The sequence below is a fragment of the Lissotriton vulgaris genome, chromosome 2_1 (assembly GCF_964263255.1).
Source record: "Lissotriton vulgaris chromosome 2_1, aLisVul1.2, whole genome shotgun sequence".
Classification (NCBI taxonomy): Eukaryota; Metazoa; Chordata; class Amphibia; order Caudata; family Salamandridae; genus Lissotriton; species Lissotriton vulgaris.
Window position 1 is genome coordinate 1,446,381,907 of NC_141687.1, and position 23,344 is coordinate 1,446,405,250.

Sequence of the window (23,344 nt, forward strand, 5' to 3'; positions counted from 1 at the left end):
TCCAGGGCGACGTCGGCCACACTGTTAAAGTCGCCGCCCAGGAGCAGGGGCTCCACTAGGAACTGGGCTAGTTTATTGGACAGTAGGGAGAGGAATGCAGTTTGGTCCACATTCGGGGCGTACAAGCATCCCAGGTTAAGGTCCCTCCCGTCCAGCTTGCCTCTCACCATTATAAATCTCCCCTCCGGGTCAATTACCTGTTGTGTGCACTGAAAGGGGACCCCCGCCCGTATCCAGATGGCCACCCCCCTAGCATAAGCAGAGTAACCGGTGTGAAAGACCTGCCCCCTCCAGCGCCTCTGCAGTGCCCTCCCTTCCTTGTCCAGCAGATGAGTTTCCTGAAGGAAGGCTATGTGTATGCCCCGCCTGACCAGATGGGAGTGGATCTTATGGCGTCTATGCATCGAGTGCATCCCCCTTACGTTCCATGTGAGACATTTGTAGCCTAGGTCGGATCCCATGGTAGTGTCCACCAAGCCCCGTTCGCCCTCTCAGCAACCCCCCCGGCACGCCTAGGTCCCACCCTTGTCCCCCCCCCAACTTGCATAATCAAACTACCCCAACACCCACACCCCCGGACAGACAACCAACGTGGAAACCCCATCCAAACTCAAGTATCCGAAAGCGTGTCACTACAAAATAGGACTGGAGAGGCAGCGATGCCGGCTCCGTACGGGCCCGAAGCCCCCCGCCCCCGCCCCAACACCCCTAACAACAAACAGGAGAGGTCCCCCGACTCTCCCCGTCCCCAAGGTCACAGTAAGAAGTCCCGGGGGGCACCCGCAACTCACTGCATAGCGTCCGGAAGCGCCCCCCCCGCCTGCACGCCCCAGTACCTTACTTATGTGGCCGGTCTTCCACGAGCCGCCTCAGCCAAGGATACCATCCGCTGTCTGGGGAGTCACCACCGGCATGTCTGTCTCTGACAGCTCGTGCCCACTGCTGGAGCCAGGGCTGGGAGCACTGGCCTTCGACTGCTCCGACGTGCTGCTGGAGGGGCTGGCGTCCCCCTGGCTGATGGCCGCCACTGCCTGCACCGCCTTGGCTCGTTCCTGCTGCCAGCCCGAAGGGGAGCCAGAACGTCGCGCCGGTGCCGTTTCCGTGGAGTGTCTCCTGGGAGGGGTCCGTGGTGTGTGGGCCGTGCCCGGCTCCCCCCTCGCGTCCAACCAGCTCCAGGCCTCCTGTGGCGTTGTGAAAAAGTGTGTGCGTTCTCCATCGACCACCCGCAGTCGCGCCGGGAACAGCATAGCATAGGGCAGTTGCAGCGATCTCAATTTCCGCTTGACCGCCAGGAAGGAGGCTCGTTGCTTCTGCACATCCCTGGTGAAGTCCGGAAAAATCATGACCCTGCCGTTGTCGATTCTCAGGTCCGGGACGTCTCTCACCTTCCGCAGTATATGGTCTCTGTCCCTGAAGTGCAGGAGGCGCAGTACAATCGGGCGCGGAGGCGCCCCCGGTTTGGGGGGACGCGCAGGGACCCTGTGTGCCCGTTCAATGGCAAAGAACGGCGAGAGCCCCTCCGGGGCCACCTCAGATCGCAGCCAGCCCTCCAGGTAGGTGACCGCGTCCCGCCCCTCTGTGTTTTCAGGGACCCCAACGAGGCGGAGGTTATTGCGCCGAGAGCGCCCTTCACTGTCCTCCGCTCGGAGCTCTAGCACCCGTACCTTCTGCGCCATATCCGCCAGTGACTTTTTCAGCTCCACCACGTCCCCTGGGAGACTTTTCAGGGTAACCTCAGAGGTCACCACCCGCTCCTTCAGCTTCCTGTGGTCGTCCTTCAGTAGGGTCAGGTCCGACCCAATGGTGTCTATGCGCTTCTCAAGAGCCTCCCGCGATGCCACAATCGCCTGCATTATGTCTCCCAGGGAGGGGTCTCGCGGGTGGGACGAGCTCCCGGCTCCCCCCCCTGGTGGGACGTCATCGACAGGGTGTCCCGGGTCGTCCAGCTTCAGGGCCTCGAAGCCCTTCTTCCTGTTGCCTCGTACCATCTTCGCGGGCAGCGCTCGTCCGATGGCTCTGCAGTGGCCGCCGACACTCCCGCTCTTTGTCCGTCTCAGGTCCGCCGACTCCCTTGCTCTCTGGGCCCGCGCCTTGTGGGGTCCAGTCCGTGGAGCCGACCAGAGGCCAGGTCCCGCTTCACCAGCGCCCCAGATCTGGGCACCTAGAAGGCTCCGGCAGGGTGTGCGCCACTGAGCACCAGTCCCGATGTGCCCCGCTGTAATCGGGTGACCCCGGCCAGTTAGGCGCTTCCTCCCGTCTGTAAGTTCAGCGCCTCATGTGGGTGGGGAGCCAGCATCACATCCCGAATTTCCCTCGTCGCCCTCTTCGCTCCTGTGCCACCTACCACCTGTGGCGCAGGCTCCCTGGCTATGCCACCGCCAGGAGGGCAGGACAGGTGCTCTCCGCAGGCCCAGCACTCCCCGCGGCCACCGCGGCCCAGCAAACGGCCGCCAGGACCAGATATGTGCCTCTTCCCGCCTTCAAGGACAAGCCAGTCCTTATCCCCCGCTCTCCTCGTCGACTTCCACACTCGTGTGCCCCCAAACCACCTGTGGTGCAGGCTCCTCGTCTAAGTCACCGCCAGGGGGGCGGGTCAGGTGCCCCTCGCTGACCCAGTGCTCTGCGCGGGTCCAGTGGGTCCACAGCCGGCTGCCAAGGCGATCACCGGGACTCTGTCGGCGCCATTTTGAAGTCAGGCAGGCCGATCGTCCCCCGTCCTCTGAGTCCGCCCGCGAGGGTGCCAGCCTCTACCCCTCACCTCCGCTCGCTCCCGGGGGGTCTCGTCTGGCCAGCGGCCCGCCAACACAGCGCCAGAGGGCTTCTCCTCCTCTCCCGGGCTCCGCCGCCAGGCGCGTCACAGCAGGACGGCGGCCGCCATTTTGGGCGCTCGCATCCCCGTGTGCCGCGCTCGCTGCCAAAAGTCCGGCGGGGGCAGCTACAGGGGCCCCCCGTCCTCCAGAGTCTCCCCGCGTGCCCCTGATGTCCACCTGGGCACTGTTGAGGGGTCGGGGAGTCCGTCGGGGCGCAGGATATGTGGTGGTGCGAGGCGGGCACGGAGGAGCTCCGGAGTCCCGCTTCCACCTACATCGGCGCCTTAGCCACGCCCCTCAGATAAGTGATCTTTAAGTGATCTTTATCATTTCCCTAATTCAATGGTACTCATTGCATCAACCCAAGAAAGATGAAGACTGATCGGCCAGGGAATCAAACACAGACTTGCAGTGGAAGCATAAACCCACTGAGTCATCAGATATATCATCAACCAAATGAGCTTGAAGATCAGAGAATACGATAGCCCGCATACACAAAATGCTTCCTGACCACCACCCCTCAGGAACTCAATGACCTGAGCACGTCCTCAATCATGTCTAAGTTCCAAAATGCCATCTTGAATTAAGTCTTGAAATTGTTGCTTGTAAGAATTCCATTTTCATGGCGTCGGTAAGGCAGCTATTTTTCATATGACAAGACCATAACTTCAGAAGTAAATGTTAGAATTAATGAAGAGCTGCCTGAAGCAATGGCACTTAAGTGTGCATGTCTTTTTGGCCGCCCATTTTAGGACGGCTAATCAGACATGCACACTTAGGTTTCTCCAACCCAGCTGTGTTGCACAGCCGGGTTGGAGAAACACCACAGGCTCCCAGGCACTATGAGCAGCAAACGAAGCCACTCATACTCATACTAATCCCAGTGTTTCTCTTACGCTGAGAATAATATTTCCAGCATAAGAGAAGCTTTGGAATAGGCATCTGGGAGCCTGCACAGTGTGCAGCCAGAGTCCAGAGTCCAGGATCGAGGAGAAAAGCAAAGCAGCGGCCGTTGGAGCGGCAGGTAAGAGCAATTTTAATTCGTTTAATTATGTGTGCAGTTTTGTTTGTTTTCCTCACATGCCCGCCCACGACTAAGCAATGATAGTACTCGCCACTGCAATAATTGCAAGTGCCACGGTAGTCGGCAGGAAAAATAAACCTGAGCCTGTTTTCAAAGTTTATTGACACACCCGTCCCAATACCTAATAACCATGCACCGCACCTGCCCCACCCCCGTTCACAGAGCAAAATAGGACTAAAATGTGTAAAACGTGCACCTCCTTCAGAAGAAAGCAGCCGCCAGAGTCCCTCGCCTTCTACGGTTGAGAGAGCTATTTATTTCATCTCCGTGAGGATTCCAAACCTAGTAATCCAAAGTGTTTTTATTAGCACGAGGATGGTGGCACTCATTTTACCCATCTTTGAAGACTGAAAGGTAACGTTGGCCTTGCAGGTATGGGACTACCACTCATTAAGGAAAAGGCCACAAGCCAACGGCTGTGAACAATAAGCAAGAGGCAACGGCTCGGTAACGAATACACACAATGCAGAAAACCACCAGACCAAAATTTCCCCCGAATATCCAAGCGAACTATGCAGTCAATTCTAAGCATGAATCTTCCAGGTTGACAGCAAACGACCCATTTAAGTTTGACTTCTCAGTCTAACCACACAACTTAGTGATGGGAAAAATGAAAAGCTCCACAGTGGCAGATAAAGCCAGAGGACAAACAACCATACTGTTGCTTTCCCTGTGCCACCTGGCCCAAGCCTTCTGAGCAGTTACCGGAGGTGAAGCACCACTACTGTACAAAAGGCAGAGGTTGTGGGGTCCCCTTAGGCTTCTCCTCGCAGTGATATAGCAATAGGTATGGGGGGGGTTGGAGGGGGGGGGGAGGGGGGAGGGGGGAGGGGGAGAAAATAAAATACGGGCAAAGGCTGACAACGCAACAAGCAGGAGGGAAGAGACAGCAGCTACAGCTTGCGGAGAGGGAGAGTGTGTTCGCATAAAAAACTGTTGCTCCAACTGTGAGGCTGAGATAAAGATGAATAGCGGCACCAGTAGCGCTGACTGTAATGAAAATGGATTAGGAAGGAAAATGCACAAACATGCGTCAAGAGCTCTGAAGAGGACACTGACAAAAGCCAATCAGAAGATGGGGGTGGCCCAACAAGAGATGCCTTGGAAACATCCATGTGCAGGATGGATGATATTGCATGTTCTCTGCGGTGGAGAACAGATCAAGCCAAGAAACCTTGCACTACTTCTGGGTGTAACTGCCACTAAGGATCCACAGCTCAGTTTGTTTGCCATTGCATTGAAAGATCCCGATAGGTGGTTCACCACACAGAAGAACCCTTTATTTATCAAGCCATTTCCTGAGGAGCAGTGCCTTCTGGAATAGAGGCCAGGACCCCATACCACCCTGCTTGTTACAATACCACCTAGCTGTGGTGTTGCCCAGAAGCACCCGCACAAAGACTCGTTTTTATGGATGGAAGGAAGGCTTTCGGTGCCAAGCAGATGGTGCTTAGCTCCTGCAAGTTGATATGGAGCCGGGCCTCCCTCAGAAACTAGAGACTTCTGATCTTCACCTCTCCCATATGGCCTCACCAATCCAGACATATTGGTCAATAATGCCAGCTTTGGGTGGGGTAAGGAGCGGGATCAGTTGCTACTTAAATCGTAGTCCAGTAAATACCACTGCAGATCTTTTGCAATCTGCTCTGAGATCTGGAGATGGTCGGAGAGGTCCCCTTGATGTTAAGCCCAATGAGACTTCAGATTCTACTGCAGACCCTGCATATGCCACCTAGCGTGCTTGACCAGCACGATGCAGTAGGCCAGAAGCTGAAGGGGAGGGTCTGAAAAGGAATCAGGTGTGACTTTGGCATGTTGATAGTTAACCTCAAAGAAATCAGGACATTTGTCGTAGTCGGAAGGTTGCTGACAACTGCCAGGGGTCAGCACACTTTAAACAGCCAGTCATCAAGGTAGGGGAAGACTGGAACCCTTGAACTCTGAAGGTCGGTTGCTCTCACAGAATTCACTTTCATTATCACAACTGAAGGGGACTGGTGAGATGAAAGGGGAGTACAGCAAACGACAGCCCAGCCAATGTGTTTTGTCCTCATAATGGGACTTCATCATTGCCTATAAAAATATTTACACAAGCATAATCGTTACAAACAATTACAACCATCTACTTAGTAATACTATATCATCAAAGAAGCATTGGCACAATGGGAAAAAGACATGGATTTTGCAATGGTGGCAGAAAGGGCATTCTACACCAATAGGGGGTGTCCCAAAAAATGGTCCAGAATATGGGGAAAGTGGAATGAATTCCGGGGAAATATATGTGAGCCTCCACAAACCAACTCAACCCCCGATGCAAGTCCATGAACTGTGGAAAGTGCCGCATTAGGTGAAATGTAGATGTGGGATGCAGGGGATTGGCAATGGGAGGGATGATGGGATGGTAGTGCTGCATGCTGTGGGGAAGGTTTTTAAGGTACGATGCATTTGTCAAGTGTACCGTGCAATATATGTACAACTTAACTTCGGATGGAGAGGTTTAGTGCTTATTGTTCATGTGGATGTAAACGACAACGCAATAACAATAAAATGTTTTAAGAAAAATAAATTAAAAAAGCATTGGCAAAGCCAATAGGTCTCGCATATGCAAATGTTATTTGCTTTGTCAAGGTCATGCTGTACTGCAGCATGGGTGAACTTTAGAGAAACAAGGCACGAGTCATTGTGGAAAGGTGGGCAATGGACAGTAAGATTGCCTATGAAGAGAAGCATTGGTCATTGCAGGAAGGAACTGCACTGCCCATGAACCACTCTCAATGAACTATAAAGCAAGATGAAAGTGCCCGAGATAGCACTCGAGTAGAAATTTGATTTTGATAAAGAGAAGACAGATTTCAATATGATGAAGGATTTGACTGTAACCAAATGGTGTTTTTGGTGGCAGCAGATCCACTTGCATGGAATGGATAATTATCTGAATAAGATAGATTTGAAAGAAATGGAATGGAGTGCTTTGGGACGGTTGAATTAGTTACAAAATAAGGGGTATGTAGATTGATAATCTTCGCGGGTTATTTCTTAGATCAAAGGGCAATTGTATTTGGTAATGTTAAGACATATTCCAAGATGGCAAATGATTTACCTGCATGTGATTAGTGTTTTTGGATGGTGTGGATCCGCTATCAAGGAAGGGATGACCGCCTAAAGGAAGTATGAATTTGGATTACTACGACAGAAAATTAGTCAAGACAGTTAAAGCCTAAGATTGACAACCTTGGTGTTTTCTTATTTAGCTTGTGGAGTGAATTTTTATTAATAATGTGGAGTGTGACTTTATTCAAAGAGACCTGTTTCAAGATGGAGACTGATTGAGGAATGTGAAATGGTGATTTTTGAGAGGGTGGTTCCACTGAATTTGCTTGTGATTGCTTATTGTAGAAAAGATGAAGATTTAGAATGGACATCATTACCGCCAGTTGAGTGAGCCAGCACGCTGCGATGATCTATCAAAGCGGAAATGAGAAGTTCATACATTGGCAGCCCTGTATTGTCTTACCTTTGGGATAGGTGCTATGAGATTTTGAAATTGTGAGACCATTTTATGATGGTTAAAGGACTATGGATTTAATGCAGTGGTTGTGAATGGAATATGTCAAATATTTCAGCAGGACTTGGACTGAGTGCTTTCAGCTAAGATGGTATTAGAGAGGCAAGGGAATTGATAGCTGTTGATAGTTCATTGGTGGTTTACTGGATTTTTGATGATTAAAGTAATACTGTCTTGCAAACAATTTATTGAACAGATGGGTGTTTTGTAAGAGAATTGGGGCCATTTGAAAGTTAATTTATGTTAGTTAGAAATAATACAATGTTTGATAAGTTAGAAACAAATGGACAACTAAGCACAATGGTTAAGATGATGTAATCAGTGTTGCTTGTATGTTTAGACCATATACGAGCCAATAGTAATATGGCTATTCATTATATTATTTAGAGTCGGTTATGGTAAAAAATCAAGTTCTTTTGAAAAATTATGCTCATTTGCTATTTTCTGATGATATAGTATCACTAAATAGATGGGTCTAACTGTCATTATTGTACATAAAGAATTTATTTCTGTATATTTAGTATAGTCCCATGGTGCGCATGATGTTTTGGCCAGCCGCCTCGGGCCGGCTAAACAGTCATGCGTACTTTGTATGTTCTCCAACCAGTCTGCATTACAGCACTCAGACCAATCACAACACTGCATTGCAGCGTTGTGATTGGTTCATGGGAGCCTGGGAGCTTCCTGTTTTACAGACTGAACAGGGAGAGTGGGACAAAGCGGTGAGGAGGTACGCATATTTTTCTTTGTTTACACCCCTTACCCCCTCGCCCCACACCCCGCCAAGTGCTGATGCAGAGATGTTGCTGTGCTGATGCGGTGCTGTGGTAGTGCTCAGGTGGTGGTCCTGTGCAGAGGTGGTGCTGAGGTAGTGCTGAGTGACGCGGTGGTAGTGCTGAGTGACGCGGTGGTAGTGCTGAGTGACGCGGTGGTAGTGCTGAGTGACGCGGTGGTAGTGCTGAGTGACGCAGTGGTAGTGCTGAGTGACGCAGTGGTAGTGCTGAGTGACGCGGTGGTAGTGCTGAGTGACGCGGTGGTAGTGCTGAGTGACGCGGTGGTAGTGCTGAGTGACGCGGTGGTAGTGCTGAGTGACGCTGTGGTAGCGCTGAGTGACGCTGTGGTAGCGCTGAGTGACGCTGTGGTAGCGCTGAGTGACGCTGTGGTAGCGCTGAGTGACGCTGTGGTAGCGCTGAGTGACGCTGTGGTAGCGCTGAGTGACGCTGTGGTAGCGCTGAGTGACGCTGTGGTAGCGCTGAGTGACGCTGTGGTAGCGCTGAGTGACGCTGTGGTAGCGCTGAGTGATGTTGAGTGGTGATGTGCCAAGGTGTGCTGCACTGATGCTTAAGTGGTAATGCGTTCGTGCGGAGGAGGGGCTGTGCTCGTGCTGAGGTGGTGCTGTGCTCGTGCTGAGGTGGTGCTGTGCTGTTGCTGCACTGGTGGTGCTGCGCTAATGCAGAGGTGGTGCTGCGCTAATGCAGAAGTGGTGCTGCGCTAATGCAGAAGTGGTGCTGCGCTAATGCAGAGGTGGTGCTGCGCTAATGCAGAGGTGGTGCTGAGTTGGTGTTAAATCGCTGAGTGTGGGCTGCGCCGGTGGGTCTGCGCCGCTGCGGAGGTGGGTCTGCGCAGGTGCGGAGGTGGGTCTGCGCCGGTGCGGAGGTGGGTCTGCGCCGGTGCAGAGGTGGGTCTGCGCCGGTGCAGAGGTGGGTCTGCGCCGGTGCAGAGGTGGGTCTGCGCCGGTGCAGAGGTGGGTCTGCGCCGGTGCAGAGGTGGGGCTGCGCCGGTGCAGAGGTGGGGCTGCGCCGGTGCAGAGGTGGGGCTGCGCCGGTGCAGAGGTGGGGCTGCGCCGGTGCAGAGGTGGGGCTGCGCCGGTGCAGAGGTGGGGCTGCGCCGGTGCAGAGGTGGGGCTGCGCCGGTGCAGAGGTGGGGCTGCGCCGGTGCAGAGGTGGGGCTGCGCCGGTGCAGAGGTGGGGCTGCGCCGGTGCAGAGGTGGGGCTGCGCCGGTGCAGAGGTGGTGCAGAGGTGGTGCAGAGGTGGTGCAGAGGTGGTGCAGAGGTGGTGCAGAGGTGGTGCAGAGGTGGTGCAGAGGTGGGGCAGCGCCGGTGCAGAGGTGGGGCAGCGCCGGTGCAGAGGTGGGGCAGCGCCGGTGCAGAGGTGGGGCTGCAGAGGTGTGGAGGTAGGGCTGGGCCGGTGCAGGGCCGGTGCAGAGGTGGAGCGGAAGTGGTGCAGAGGTGATGCAGCGCCGGTGCAGAGGTGGGGCAGCGCCGGTGCAGAGGTGGGGCAGCGCCGGTGCAGAGGTGGGGCAGCGCCGGTGCAGAGGTGGGGCAGAGGTGGTGCAGAGGTGGGGCAGAGGTGGGGCTGCGCCGGTGCAGAAGTGGGGCTGCGCCTGTGAAGAAGTGGGGCTGCGCCTGTGAAGAAGTGGGGCTGCGCCGGTGAAGAAGTGGGGCTGCGCCGGTGAAGAAGTGGGGCTGCGCCGGTGAAGAAGTGGGGCTGCGCCGGTGAAGTGGGGCTGCGCCGGTGAAGTGGGGCTGCGCCGGTGAAGAAGTGGGGCTGCGCCGGTGAAGAAGTGGGGCTGCGCCGGTGAAGTGGGGCTGCGCCGGTGAAGTGGGGCTGCGCCGGTGAAGAAGTGGGGCTGCGCCGGTGAAGAAGTGGGGCTGCGCCGGTGAAGAAGTGGGGCTGCGCCGGTGAAGAAGTGGGGCTGCGCCGGTGAAGAAGTGGGGCTGCGCCGGTGAAGAAGTGGGGCTGCGCCGGTGAAGAAGTGGGGCTGCGCCGGTGAAGAAGTGGGGCTGCGCCGGTGCAGAGGTGGGGCTGCGCCGGTGCAGAGGTGGGGCTGCGCCGGTGCAGAGGTGGGGCTGCGCCGGTGCAGAGGTGGGGCTGCGCCGGTGCAGAGGTGGGGCTGCGCCGGTGCAGAGGTGGGGCTGCGCCGGTGCAGAGGTGGGGCTGCGCAGGTGCAGAGGTGGGGCTGCGCAGGTGCAGAGGTGGGGCTGCGCAAAGTACGTGTCCTTCCTAACAGGGGTGGTAAGTTGACGGAGGTGATCCCTTGATGGAAGCAAAGCGTGGCCTCCGCCAAGGACGCAGAGGCACGGATTGAGTCAGAGAGCACATTGAGCAACTTGTCTTCTTCTTTTCAAGGCTCTAGGAACAGGTATGGAGCATGGTGCTGGAGGCAGTCTCAGAATGCAAGAGCCAGAGGAAGCCCAATGGTGGAGTCAAAGGGTCCAACTGGCGCAGAGGGTGTACCTCCTTAGAGCCAAGAGGTGCACCAGAGGGGGACAGTAAGGATCCAGAGATTTGGGGCATGGCCGCTTAGAACTCTTCGATCTGCCTCTATGCCGCAAATGGCCCCGGAAACTCTGGTTGTGTCAGGACAATTTGTGGGATAGGCTCCGTCTATCAACCTTTGGAGCGATATTGAAAGGCATTGTGACACCCTGTGCCTTCTCAGGAGTATTTTAGTGGGGAGGGGGGGTCAGATTCCAGGGTGGATTTTATTTGTGGTTCTATTTCAACTTACCCAAAGATTTGAAGCGCGACGATGATCGACGTCTGACTGGCTCCTACTACTTCTGGCCTTCGGGTTAATAAACGCATAGTCACTGCAGGCCTTAGAGTCATGGTTTGACCCAAGCACCACAGCCAAACCTCAAGAGGATCTGTCACAGAAATATTTTTGCCCCTACAGGGTTTAAAATAAGTCATATTGGGAGGGGATACTTCCTTTGCATACTGGAATTTTGAATTTCTGAGGAAAACACGTCCCGTGAGAGAAGAGAGAGAAGAGAGGCAGCTCTGGATCCACATCTGGTGGCGCAGAAAGAAAGCAACTGTAGTCTGCACATGGTATTAGTGCATATATAGGCCCGGCACATCGTTTCCAGAGCGGAACAGAGTGCGTGCCAATACACGCTGCATCACCTACCAGCAAGAAAAGGTACTGCTCAAAAGTTTTTCAATCCAGTCTGATGCCTGGGGGAATTTTCAAAAGGTGAGAAATATGCAGTAAGAAGTCTCTATCAGAAAAGAAGGACATTAAGGGTGACAGGAACAAACAGCCCCTGTGCAGAAAGAGGCAAATGCTGGGATTCGGAGTCCCCTGATTTGCACCACAAGAGGTTAGCTAGGAAGAACTGAACAATTTAGATGCAGTTATGGTACTCAGACATCCAGAAAAAGCTAATGTAGACCTTCGGGGAAACAATACCTCTAAGACAATAGTGAACAAAAAAAAATTAAGTGGAAAAAAAAATAACGTTATCACATGGAGAACTTTCTGAGAGGTGCAATTCTACCGGGGCAATGTGCAATAGTGAAGAAAGTTTGTGTGCTTATCTCAGACTACCTCAAAACCAATGACAAACAATATAATAGCTTTCAAAGTATTTATTGGCAGGTTTGCACATTTGGGGCAGTACTTTGGAAGAGCTTGTAAGCTTTGCTCCTCTGTCAATGTTCTTCAGAAAACAGATAATTGAATCCACATAATGTGGCCTAAGGTTTACACATTCATAGCAACATGAGCAGAGGATGCATGGTCATCTTTCACCCATATAAACCAGATGGCTGCACATTGATAAGAAGCAGTGTGTGCCTTTATGAACTGATAAACTATATTCTCAACACTCTTCCCAGAATTTAATTCAAAGAAACTCCAAAATATACTGCTAAATAAGTCTACAAGTGTTGAGTGTTACACATTCGGAAAGGCTGTCAATTGACAGAAGCATTCAGACTGATGTTCCTGTGGAACATCACATAAAATAAATACCAATGTTCAGGACAGCAGCTGCTAGAATTTAAGTGGACATGAGTACTTTACTACTACTAGGATGACTGAGCCACCTCTTCTGTAGTTGCTTCATGGCAAATGTTCCCTTTCTAATAATGTAGAAGTGGTCACGCTCTGCTGGCTGACGGCAATGGCCATGTACATAGTCCACAAATGAGAGCACTTTGCACTCACGCTCAACCAGACTTCACTGCATTGAATCCTTATCTGCTAGGACGCGGGGGACATCAGCAGTGAGTACATCAGAGGAGCACTCACCGCCTGCAGGGCATTACACGCTCAACAGTACCCCACTTCTGAGAATCCTCATCTGTCATGAGACAGAGGACATTAGAGGATTCCATTGTCCTGAATCCTTACCTGCCAGGAGGTAGAGAGCATCAGCAGCAGGTGCATAAGAGCCGCAGTGGCCGCCTGCAGCGCAGGACATGCCCAGGCTAGGACCTGGCCAAGAGCGGGCACATCTGAGCCAGTTCGTGGGCGGTCGAGACTGGGTACAGCCCCTGTTCTTGGCTCAGCAAAAAGACTCCACTTGACCTGTTACTGCTGGAGTATGAGGAAAAGGAAGTCAAGTGCCCATCTAGAAAGTGGGCCAGGTATATGCCTAGGTCAATACTGATTTTTCTAACTAATGATATGGGCATGATTGATGGAGAGATATCAAATGCTGAGGTGATTCCATGTGCACAACGTGCGGTAGTAGAGGCTTTGGAAGGACCCATTCCTACTGATAAGGCTGATTTGTGGGGTGATTGAAAGGACGTTAAGAGCTAGAAGGTGACAGAGAATCCAGTCAATCCAGACAATCAAAATGTTTGTGTATCAAAGGAGCCTTTACATTTACAAATCATTTCACAACCCAATGCAGCTATTGAAGAGACTACCCACCCAAGCAAAGAAAACAAGCATCGGCATAGCCGACAGGTCTCGCCTTTGGCACCTTATAAGTATTTAATTATGCAGCACAAAATCCTTGGTGCAACATAAACTGTTGCATGGCTAAACACTCATAATGTCCCAAAGGCGAGACCTATTGGCTATGCCAATGCTTGTTTTTAACGGATTAAAGGTAGTAAGTGTCGGGGATCTGGGTTAGGGGAAGCAGTTTGATTTGGAAGCTTTTGTGTGTGAGAGAGACTGTTTACATGCATGTTTGAAAGCATGCAGTTTCCGTTGTTCGCTTTCCATTCTTGCTGGCAAGAAAGCTCAGTGTATTTGCTGCCAGCCACTCGGTTAAAATCCTGATAAAATAACTTTTGCTTTTAATTTGTCCGACTGATTAAAACCTTACAGTTGAGATTATTCGTAGTAAAATAAATTGCTCATTAGAGCACACGAAACCATGAGATCAAGAAAATGATGATATTGGTAAAATGCCTGCCTTGCAACCACCCCTACCAACGCTTCCTCAAGGTCCACCCCAATCAATTTGGTGAGCACCAGCACTTCATTTCGTCTTTGACCTCGTCCCCACACTCCCTTACCCCGAAACACTGCACTAGGATCACAGTTCCCATACTTTTGTTTACGCACTTCACTGTGCAAGTAAAAAGCATTGGGGTGAAATAGGGGTCTCAGCTGACATGGATTAATTGACAGCCTATATGGCTACACAGTGTTACGTCCATCTCAGTGGCTCATGTTAACGGGAATACCAAGTTTCCATTATTGGGCTTTCAGTCATCTAATCAGTGCACTCTGGTGTTTGCAGACATTTCACTTTACTTGCGTAAATGCATTTGACACGAGGTGGTATCTCGGTTTCTAATGGGGCGAACAAGTGGCGCTATGTTTTTGCTTGCAGCTCTTACAAAATGCAGAACTACAGATCCCAGGTGCAAAATGCTGTCGGCTGAAAAGCCAGGACTGGAAACAGATCCACTCTCCTCACCTGTATGTTTTGCTTTCAATGTTGCATGCAGAATTTTACGTTAGGGGTAGTAAGCGCTATAGAAATACATGCAAGAAGGTATGCTCTTTTTTTGTAAGCAGGTATGTTCTTTATTGTAACCAGTTGTTGTCGTTATGTATGTGGGCTGGCGTAGTTTTTTTTTAAACAAGGGGATTGCCCTTTTCCCCCCGTAAACGAATATACCTAGGCTGTAGCGCGCTGGAGGCGCTTATCGCTTTCCTACAAAACATAGGAGGTAAGCAGCTGCCAGTTATCTCTTCTTGCACCCGGTACTTTTGAACTTTTTTAGACACAGAAGTGGCCAAAAAACGAAAGAGGTTTGTATGTTATATACAACAATGCAAAAAGAGCAAGGTTATGATGTTCATACTTTCGAAGTCACTTCATCGTTTCACCTGTGTGGAAACCAATTGGTTTGTGAGAGGGAGTGCCGGATATGGCTAACACTGACTTGCAAACCCACACATTGGCGGTCACGGAATGGAGGCAAAAATGGGGTAAGGTCATAAGGCACTCAGTTCAGTCAACGTATACATTAATTAAAACAGTTATGGCAAAGACCTTGGTAATTATGTCAAACCCCATAGTAAAATTGTTTCGGCATAATTGGGCACAAACCGGCTCAATTTAACAAGACGCACGGGCGTGGTGATGGAGGGGGAGAAGCGTTTAAGCAAGGTAAAGGCACTCAGAGTGGCCATAAAGTGCGGGCAAAGTAAAACAGGAAGCGCAGCCGCGAGAGCAGTCTTCACTTTTTCGAGCACTGCATTCGTGCTTGTGGCACGCCGCAGCGCGCTCCCGCAAGGTGGATGCCGCCACAAGCACGAGTATGTGCTTGAAAAAGTGAAGAACGACTGGTAAAGGTCCTCCTTTGCAGCGCATGCGCGCTGCGTAGACGAGACCTAAAAAGGAGATTAACGGTTAAATCTTTAGATGAAGGGTCAAGAGATGTAACCATAAAGGGTTGCATGGTGGCTGCACAACCGGCCAAAGTTAAATCTTATAAACATCAGTTAACCCGAGAAAATACTGACGGTAAATTGGTTGTTCCCTTATGGGGAATTAAAGAATTGGTCCAAACTACAATGGATTTAACAATGTCTAGATTCTAGGCAGCTCAAGATACTGCAAACAACTGTCTAGGTACAATTCAAGAGTTAAAAAGCATGATAAAAAAATCAGGGGAAGACACAGACGTCTAATCAAGCTGAAAAACGTGTGCCAATACTCGAGGGGAGTCATGATTAGTCAGATATCTGTGAAACCGGGTCTGTCACACAATGTGATGACCCTGAGTCAAACAACTCCAACTGTGACCCACAGTGCAATAGTATGCTCATTAGTGCACCCGGTCATAGAAAACTAACTATTTTGGTGGCTCCCAAGGCAACTCCATATATAATTGTTTTGAAAAATGTCCCCCACCTTATGGGATGACCAACGAGAATCCTGTGAAAATTTGAAAAACGGATCCCTCCATCGGGTATCCAATAAAGTAGCCCTTATAAACCAATTATTTGAAGATGTCATCCTGGACCGCAGAGGGAATTGGGTGGGGAGAAGATCTAATGATGATCAAAGGGAATGCATAGTAATGAACTTTAGAACACCTAGGGCCTATTTACATATAGGGCACACTTTCCCTGTTTGCGTCACAGCACACCTTCAAATAGGTGCATTGTGCGCAAACAGGAAAGAAGTGCCCTATTAGATTGAACACAAAGGGTGTGCAAACGCCTGTTGTGACACCGGGACACTACAGTAATACAGGCCCTAGTCTGGTTCAAACGATTTTGCTTATTTTGGGCTCCCCTTCAGCTAACAACTCAAGTATCATGGCATTCCCACTCAAGATATTTCTACAAACTGAAGGACTGTACAGGACTGCTTAGCAGACAGGTTCAGGGGAAACCTATCCCTACTAAGAACCAATTTGCTGTGGTTCTGTGCTTGGCTCACTAGATGAGAATGAGCGACTAACAATCAAACTACCTGCAGCTTTTACACCCTAAACATCAGTGGTTTCGGATGAGCAGTCTCATTCTAGCGACACTTTAAAACACAGGGCTGGTCAATTATCAAATGAACAAATGGGGGGGAAAGCATGGCAATACCAAAATCCCACACGAACATAAATAATACCCCAAGTAAAAATAAAACAGCAGATAACCTTGGAGTCCTAAATAAGTGTAGCCATGTGTTTTTAAATGTTGCAACCTTGCAAGGAAAATTCAAAACCCAGATTGGTATGAATTCATTAACCAGTACATGATAATTTGTTTACAGAATAAGTGGTCAGTGAACTGCCTCTACATAAATGGTTATATGACATCTGCCACTCCAGAGATAGATGCAGGGAGAGCAAAGGGGGCGGGCGGCTGGTACATTATGTCTCAACGTTATTCTCTGGTATTGTGACCTATAAGAATCTAGCTTCTCCATATTTTCAGGTTATGTGGTTTCAGTTTGCAAAGGAACAGTCACAGATACTTAATTATAACAATGATTTTACTACAGACTAAATTATAGTGATTGATTTGATTGATTCCATTGATAAGAGTCATGGATGATTGAGATGGAGAGTGACCACTTGATAATGAACTTCATACGAGAAATCTATACGGGAGCCCATGCTTCAACGAGGTAGGGTATTAACTGGGAGTGCACACGTGGCTTTTGGAGTGACAGAGAGGGGTTAGACAAGGATGTGTTCCGGCCCCCATTTCATTTACAGTTTAAATTAATCATTTGAATAAAACGTTAGTTGAACAAGGTAGGGATGTCCCATAGATCGAGCAGCATCCAGTTACGTACTTAGTCCTTATGACGCGTACCTCAAGAGGTTTCCAAACACCATAGACATATTTGTTAATTTTATGAACAAGAGGGATCTTGGGGTCAATTTATCCCAAAAGTACGTTATGAAATTTGGCCCAAATGCTGATAAAAATGTTGGAGCTGAAGTGGCAACTTGACCGTTGTTGATTCTTTTTTGTACTTGTGTCTTTTGATTGATGCCCAAGGGACATGGTCGCAGATTACTACAAGGAAGTTACGATTTGAAAAAATGATTGCTGCAACCAATTCCTTCTCTGCTAAATTAGGGGTAAAAATGTTGAACGAACTAAGTACTATATATAAAGCTACATTTTGGTGTACATTGATGTATGGGCCAGGTGCTTGGGGGTATACAATTGCGAACGTGACCAAATTACAGTTGGTTGAGAATGCTTGTCTAAGAAATTATCTCTCAGTTTCACGAAGTACTTCCGCCTATGTAAGCTGAGCTTTCATTTTTTGGAATATCTTATTAAGATAAACGAATTCCTCCTGTGGCATAAGATCTGGACGAAGCCAAAGGCCAACCTGAAGAAAATGGTCATCACAGATTACCCAATATTAGACCGTGGTGGGAAAACTCCTTGATCGGATACATAAAGAATTGTTATTAGACTTGGTAAAAACGAAATTTTCAATGGCCCAGCTTCTTTAGGTAATGTGGGAAAGGCAGAATTAAAATCTATGGCACTGAACATGCTTGAGAAAGAGCAGTATAACAGGGAGTCCAGGAAACCTAATATAATTTATCATTAAATATTTGTTAATGATGGTATCTAATTTTATTTGGAAAATGTGTACAATGTGCAACATAGATATATTTTAACAAGGTTTAGGTGCAATAATATTCATCGATTAGTATATTTTTAAAAAACTTTAAATTAGTCACCCGGGCGTCCCAGGTGCCCATGTCTTAATATATCACAACAATGCACAGGCCACTTTATTCTTTCATGTAAATATTATGCTACCTCAAGCAAGTTTCTGATTTTACATATATTATGGGAGCATAACTTCAGGCGCTATAAACCGGCTATGATCTTTCTCCAGCAATTACCAGATCTAAAAATCTGTCTTGCAGTATCAACTTATATAAGGAACTCTGTGACTCTTCAGAATGAAATAGCTATTAATTGATCACTATAGTATAGATCTAGAAATGTATAGACATTTGTTTACGTATTATGAATTTTTTTATATGGCTCAAAGTTTTTATATGTATCTTAGTTAATGATATAAATCCATCTATGCTTTAACTTTACGTCTTACCTATTAATAGGATTGTATTTTGTGCTTTTACGATCTCAAACACAAAACAGAGTAAAGCTACTTTAAATTGAAATGAGAGCACTTTGCATGATAACCATATTTAGTTAATAATTAGGTCATTTTTGGCAAATCATGAAAATGAAGCCTGCTTATAGGACAGATGTGTATGTTGAATGCCAAGAATTTGTTGGAAAAAGATACAAATTCTGTTACTTTTAATTTAAAAACTATTTTTACTAATTATCCATAGGGAAGCTTAAATAGAAATAGTTTCAAAGAAAAAATTGCCAGTGTTGTACAAAGAAGACTATATTGCAGCAAGGGATACGAATCATAAGAAAACCATTGTTCCAGTTGAAGATACTTTCTTTACAAAAAAATTCCTAGGGAAAAAAACAGGAAGCTTTTTCGCAATCTAAAATGGAAGTGGGCTATACACTGATCTAATTTCTAGCCACTTTGCAGGAATCAGCTCATAAGAACAGAGAGGTCATTAAAGGTTCCTATTCCCTCACCCGGAGAACAAAACGTAATACTTGGTGATAAGCTGCATCTTGTCCTTATGTATAGTTTGTCTAATGTGCGCTCACATGGAGAGCCTGAAGAACAGAGAAAAATGTATTTTACCTGGTTGTCCTGCGGTGTGTCAAAAGCGGAAGGAGGAGGAGATTCTTCACACACAGCCAGGCTCCGAACTAGCTTTAACTTTGAATTAGACTAAAGAAAAGTATTCAAAATTATAAACTACAGTTGATTTATCAATAGTTCATGCTTTCCCACATTTATTGTCAAACCAGTGACATAAAAAAGTTTCACATCTGCCTCAGCAAACAAAAACTACAAAACATAACTGACATATGTCACAAAGCACACAAGCATTAACAGCCTGGGAATCACAGCACAAACTGAACAAATCAGATAAAAAACAAATTTAAAAAAACATTGTTACTAAATCTGTATTAAAAAGGTGCGCTTATAAAAACTATTTAGGCAAATCAAAAACGTAAACAGCCAAGACAAAAAAACAATCAAACGAAAAAGAAAAACCAGCACACAGCTACTAAATTAAGAAAATGAACTATACCCCAATGCTCACAAATTGACAAAAACAATCCTCAAGCATGTCAGGATTCCTAAAGCATGCCATAACACCAGGCAAGTACTATACCTTCGACCTTTTTCCTGTTTGTCCAAAGGTCTGCATTGAGCGCTAAGCAATGGGTAGAACAAGAAAGGTCCACATTAAAATGTAAAAAAAGGGGACATTTTAATTTCAACACTAAGCAAATGATTATGAATTCCCAGTTTTATTTTTAGAATTTTTCTTTATTTTTTTAGAGCAGAAATAAATTCGTTAAGCTTCTCCAAGTACAACAGAAAATGACATCAACATATTTCTTTACAGAAGTAAAAGACTTATAAAAATAACTCCAGTCTGATCTTTTTCCAGGCCGTTAATCATCAGCTACGAAATGTGCAAATAAGCGATTTAAAGTGCAGCAGTTAAGTTTAATTCTCTAGACTTCCCTTATATGTCCAATTACATTCCTAGTATGTTAAAGTGCCTTGAAGAAACAACTGTATTTGTGCCTCGGATGTGCAATATAAAATGCGATACGTAAAGTAGATTCAAAATCAGGGCATCTTTTCAATAGCATAATTTCAGCTCCTCTAATCTATTGCTAAGTTAAAGTATATTCAGGATATAAATTGAAAAGCCAAATTCTAGTATATTAATGATATTGACTGAGAGGCCATTTTTATAAAGCAAAGATAGATAAATACAATACGCTTCGTTGAAAAGAACAGAAAATTACAACCACAGCTTTCTTCATAGAGGTACAAGACTTCTAAAAACTCCAGTCTGATCGTTTTCCAAGCCATTGATCATCATCTATAATATGTCCAAATAGGCGATTTGAAAATACAGCTGGAGAATCAAGTACAACTGTTGCTCTTTAGAGTCCAATCACACTCCTATTATATTACAGTGCCTTTGAAGAGCAAGTGCATTTGTGCGTCAAAAGTGCAATATAACGTGCAATACATGAAATAGATCCAAATTCTGAACATCTTTTCAATAGCTCAAATCCAGCTCCTCTAATCTATTACCAAGTACAAGTATCTTACTTAATTAAACTGAGAGTCCAGATTCTGAAGGATAAAAGAGCTTCCAATCTTCAAAGTTATGGATACTAAATGTTGTTTACCCTTTATTCATTGTTGGCTTCTTTTAGCAACCCCAAATAGCACGAGGCATGCCTCTGGAAATACAGGGCACCCGATAGCTTGACTAATAGCCTAAAACAGTGCCTGTCAAAATTTGGACAAATGCGGGCATGTATAGAATGTATGGAGCCAAACTCCTGCACCTTGTTGATGACATGGAGAAACAATTATCTGGTACTGCTGAATACATTTTATGAAGCGTTTACGGGTGTAATACGCTATCCATCTAGACAGGAATGACATTCTTTTTAAGTTTGCAGCACAAAGAGATTTATTCCTTATCTCGGCGATGGAATGCCAGTAACTTTCTGACATGTGACACTGGGTTTTCTCCATTATCTTGGAATGGAAATTCGTACAGTTTACCTGCGAGGATTGACCATGTAGCAGTCTGTCCTAGTTTCCTATTCCTAACAGTCTACTCATTAACAGAGTCCTGTTCATCAGGAGCGGCTCCTGCCTCTCATTCTCAATAATAGCCTGCAATTTTTTTTTAATCTGGCTAATGCTTAAAATAATGTTTCTTGCATTGCGGGCCACCTAGCTAGTACTTCTGCCTAAGAAATACATTTTCCTTGCAAGACAAAATCACCAAAGGTTTTAAAACCTATTGAGTGCCAGAATCAGACTTCATTATCTGCTATAAAAAAGTCCAGAAAACCTACCCTTCAGAAGCAATAGTGAAGACCTGTCAAAAGGTGTCTTAAAGAGTTTACTCAAAGCGCTCAGCCACCCGGTAGTGTCCTTTAGAAACTTAGATCTGGTCTTTTTTGGCAATTTTGCTCTTTTAATAAAAGCTGGTAGGCTAATTTCAGATTCCAGAATCATTGTGATAAAGAAAAAGATATCTAATGCTCTAAATGCCTAAATAAAAACAAGCATTGGCATAGCCAATAGGTCTCGCTTTTGGGACTTAAGTATTTAGTTATGCTGCACAATATCCTTGGTGCAACAACATCAACCCTTGCATGGCTAAACACTTATACGGTCCCCAAAGCGAGACTTTTTGGCTATGCCAATCCTTGTTAAAGATTGGTATGACTACCGTCTTTCCAAGAGCAGGAGATTGGAGCTTCTGCAGCTATTGCATTGCTAAGGGGGTGTATATATAAGTGGCCCTATCCACAGCTGCAGTTCAAAAGTGCTCAGTAGAAAGCCTGTATAGCCTTAGTGCCTTCCCTGACTTCTGTGAGCGAACGGCCTTCATGACACATGAAAGCGAATAGGTAATTGGGTAGTCTATATTGATCATATACTCCATATAGATAAAATGAACCAGTATCTCAGAGGCTGGGTGCTGTGGTGGAAGAGACTAGAAGCCATTAAATTTACAACCAAGTAATTTGACTGGAAGTAAACATCAGGTCTCGATGATACATTGCAACTTCCATGGCTCACTATATGCCAAAATCTTTTCATATCATTTATATTAGCAACATATAGAAGTTACTCCCACGTCTGCCTTTCCCAGTCAAATATCGCTGTTCTAGTAGCATGTTTATAAAGGCCATTGCTTCAATAATTTTAGCCTTGTTGCTGTATTTCATGGCCACTATGAGGTTGGTCTTATTTGCCCTGCAAGCAGGAGTAAGCTCTTCTCACTTCTTTGGTGCTTTTTGAACGAACTTGTAGTCTTTTTCAAAGAATTCTTTAAGTGTGGAGAAAAGCACATTGTGAGTTTGCACAATGGATAGGGACTGTTCTAGATTGACCCTAAAGAGAGCCAATGCAGGAATTACTGCTTTATAGATTTTAATAATAATCTCTTAATGACAGTCTCTCATTTAACTTTTCTTTATTTTTTTTTTAACCCCTTGCATGCTCATGACGGAAACACGCCGTCATGAGCCATGGGCGGCGTTTGCTCATGACGGCGTGGTTCCGTCATGCGGCTGCAGCTCTGCCCACGCGGCATTAACTCCACGCCTGTGCGGGCGAATTAATGAACGGGCGGGGCTGTGACGGAACCACGCCGTCATGAGCACACGCCGCCGCTGACTCATGACGGCTTGGTTCTGTCACAAGCTCAGCGGCGCCGCGCTCACCCCCAATGCCGCGGCGAGATTCGCGCCTCGGCCAATGGGTTAAAAAAAGTACTGGAAGGCAGTCATTGGAAAAAGACACCTGTTGGGTAACAATGAGCCCAGTAGATTCAAACCCAAGGGATCAGGATTACTTCCAAATCTATTTATCACTGTCAAATCGACCAGGGAGCCCCATATTCTTACATCCAGTAGGGATGTAATTAAGGCCCTCCGTTTTCGGTTTTTACTGATTTTTACAGATAAATACAAACAGACATTAATTTTTTTGTCTGTGTTTATTTTTAAAAGTGGGTAAAAACGGAAATTGGATTTTAGAGTGATTCTAAAGGTTATCAGTCATGACTGCTTGGCCAATAGCTGTACGGATTGACATGAAAGGGGTTAAAAAAAAAGAAGGGATTTCTAGAGAAGAGGCTTTTAAACAACAGTAGATATGCACAACCATGATACTAAAATGCCCATGGTATCATATATGTGCATTTATTTTTCATCTGTGGATGTTCACATTCACTTACAACTATTAGGCCTTCAAGAATGAATCCACATTTATTGGCTACATAAATGTAGAAATATGCTAGTTTCAACTTAATTTTTTCCCAAAATAAATAAGGACAAATACAAATAACATCAGCAAAAAATAAATATGGATTAACACAGAAGTAAATGCCAAAAAAACAAATACTGTAAAACTGTGAGCCCTAGATGTAATCCATATTGCTTTGATAGATACCACTCCAAAATGTCGGGGTAGCTATCAAATAAGAACGTGAGCAGCCAATACAAGCTCGAAGACCATGTGCCAGAGAAAC

At 47.0% G+C, this 23,344-nt stretch overlaps 1 protein-coding gene across 9 annotated transcripts in view; it reads right to left on the reverse strand.

The window, feature by feature from the left end:
* Positions 1–23,344, reverse strand: part of R3HDM1 (R3H domain containing 1) — a 459,574-nt gene that overhangs the window by 374,095 nt on the left and 62,135 nt on the right. For 6 of the 9 annotated variants that reach the window (XM_086957298.1, XM_086957293.1, XM_086957297.1 and 3 more), the window contains exons 3-4: positions 19,430–19,471; positions 18,889–18,978 (exon numbers count right to left, since the gene is read on the reverse strand). The exons of 2 other annotated variants lie outside the window; for them this stretch is intronic. In XM_086957298.1, the coding sequence (XP_086813424.1) occupies positions 18,889–18,978; positions 19,430–19,471 (132 nt within the window). The remainder of the gene's footprint in view (positions 1–18,888; positions 18,979–19,429; positions 19,472–23,344) is intronic. One more of the 9 variants, XM_086957292.1, reaches the window with a different exon arrangement.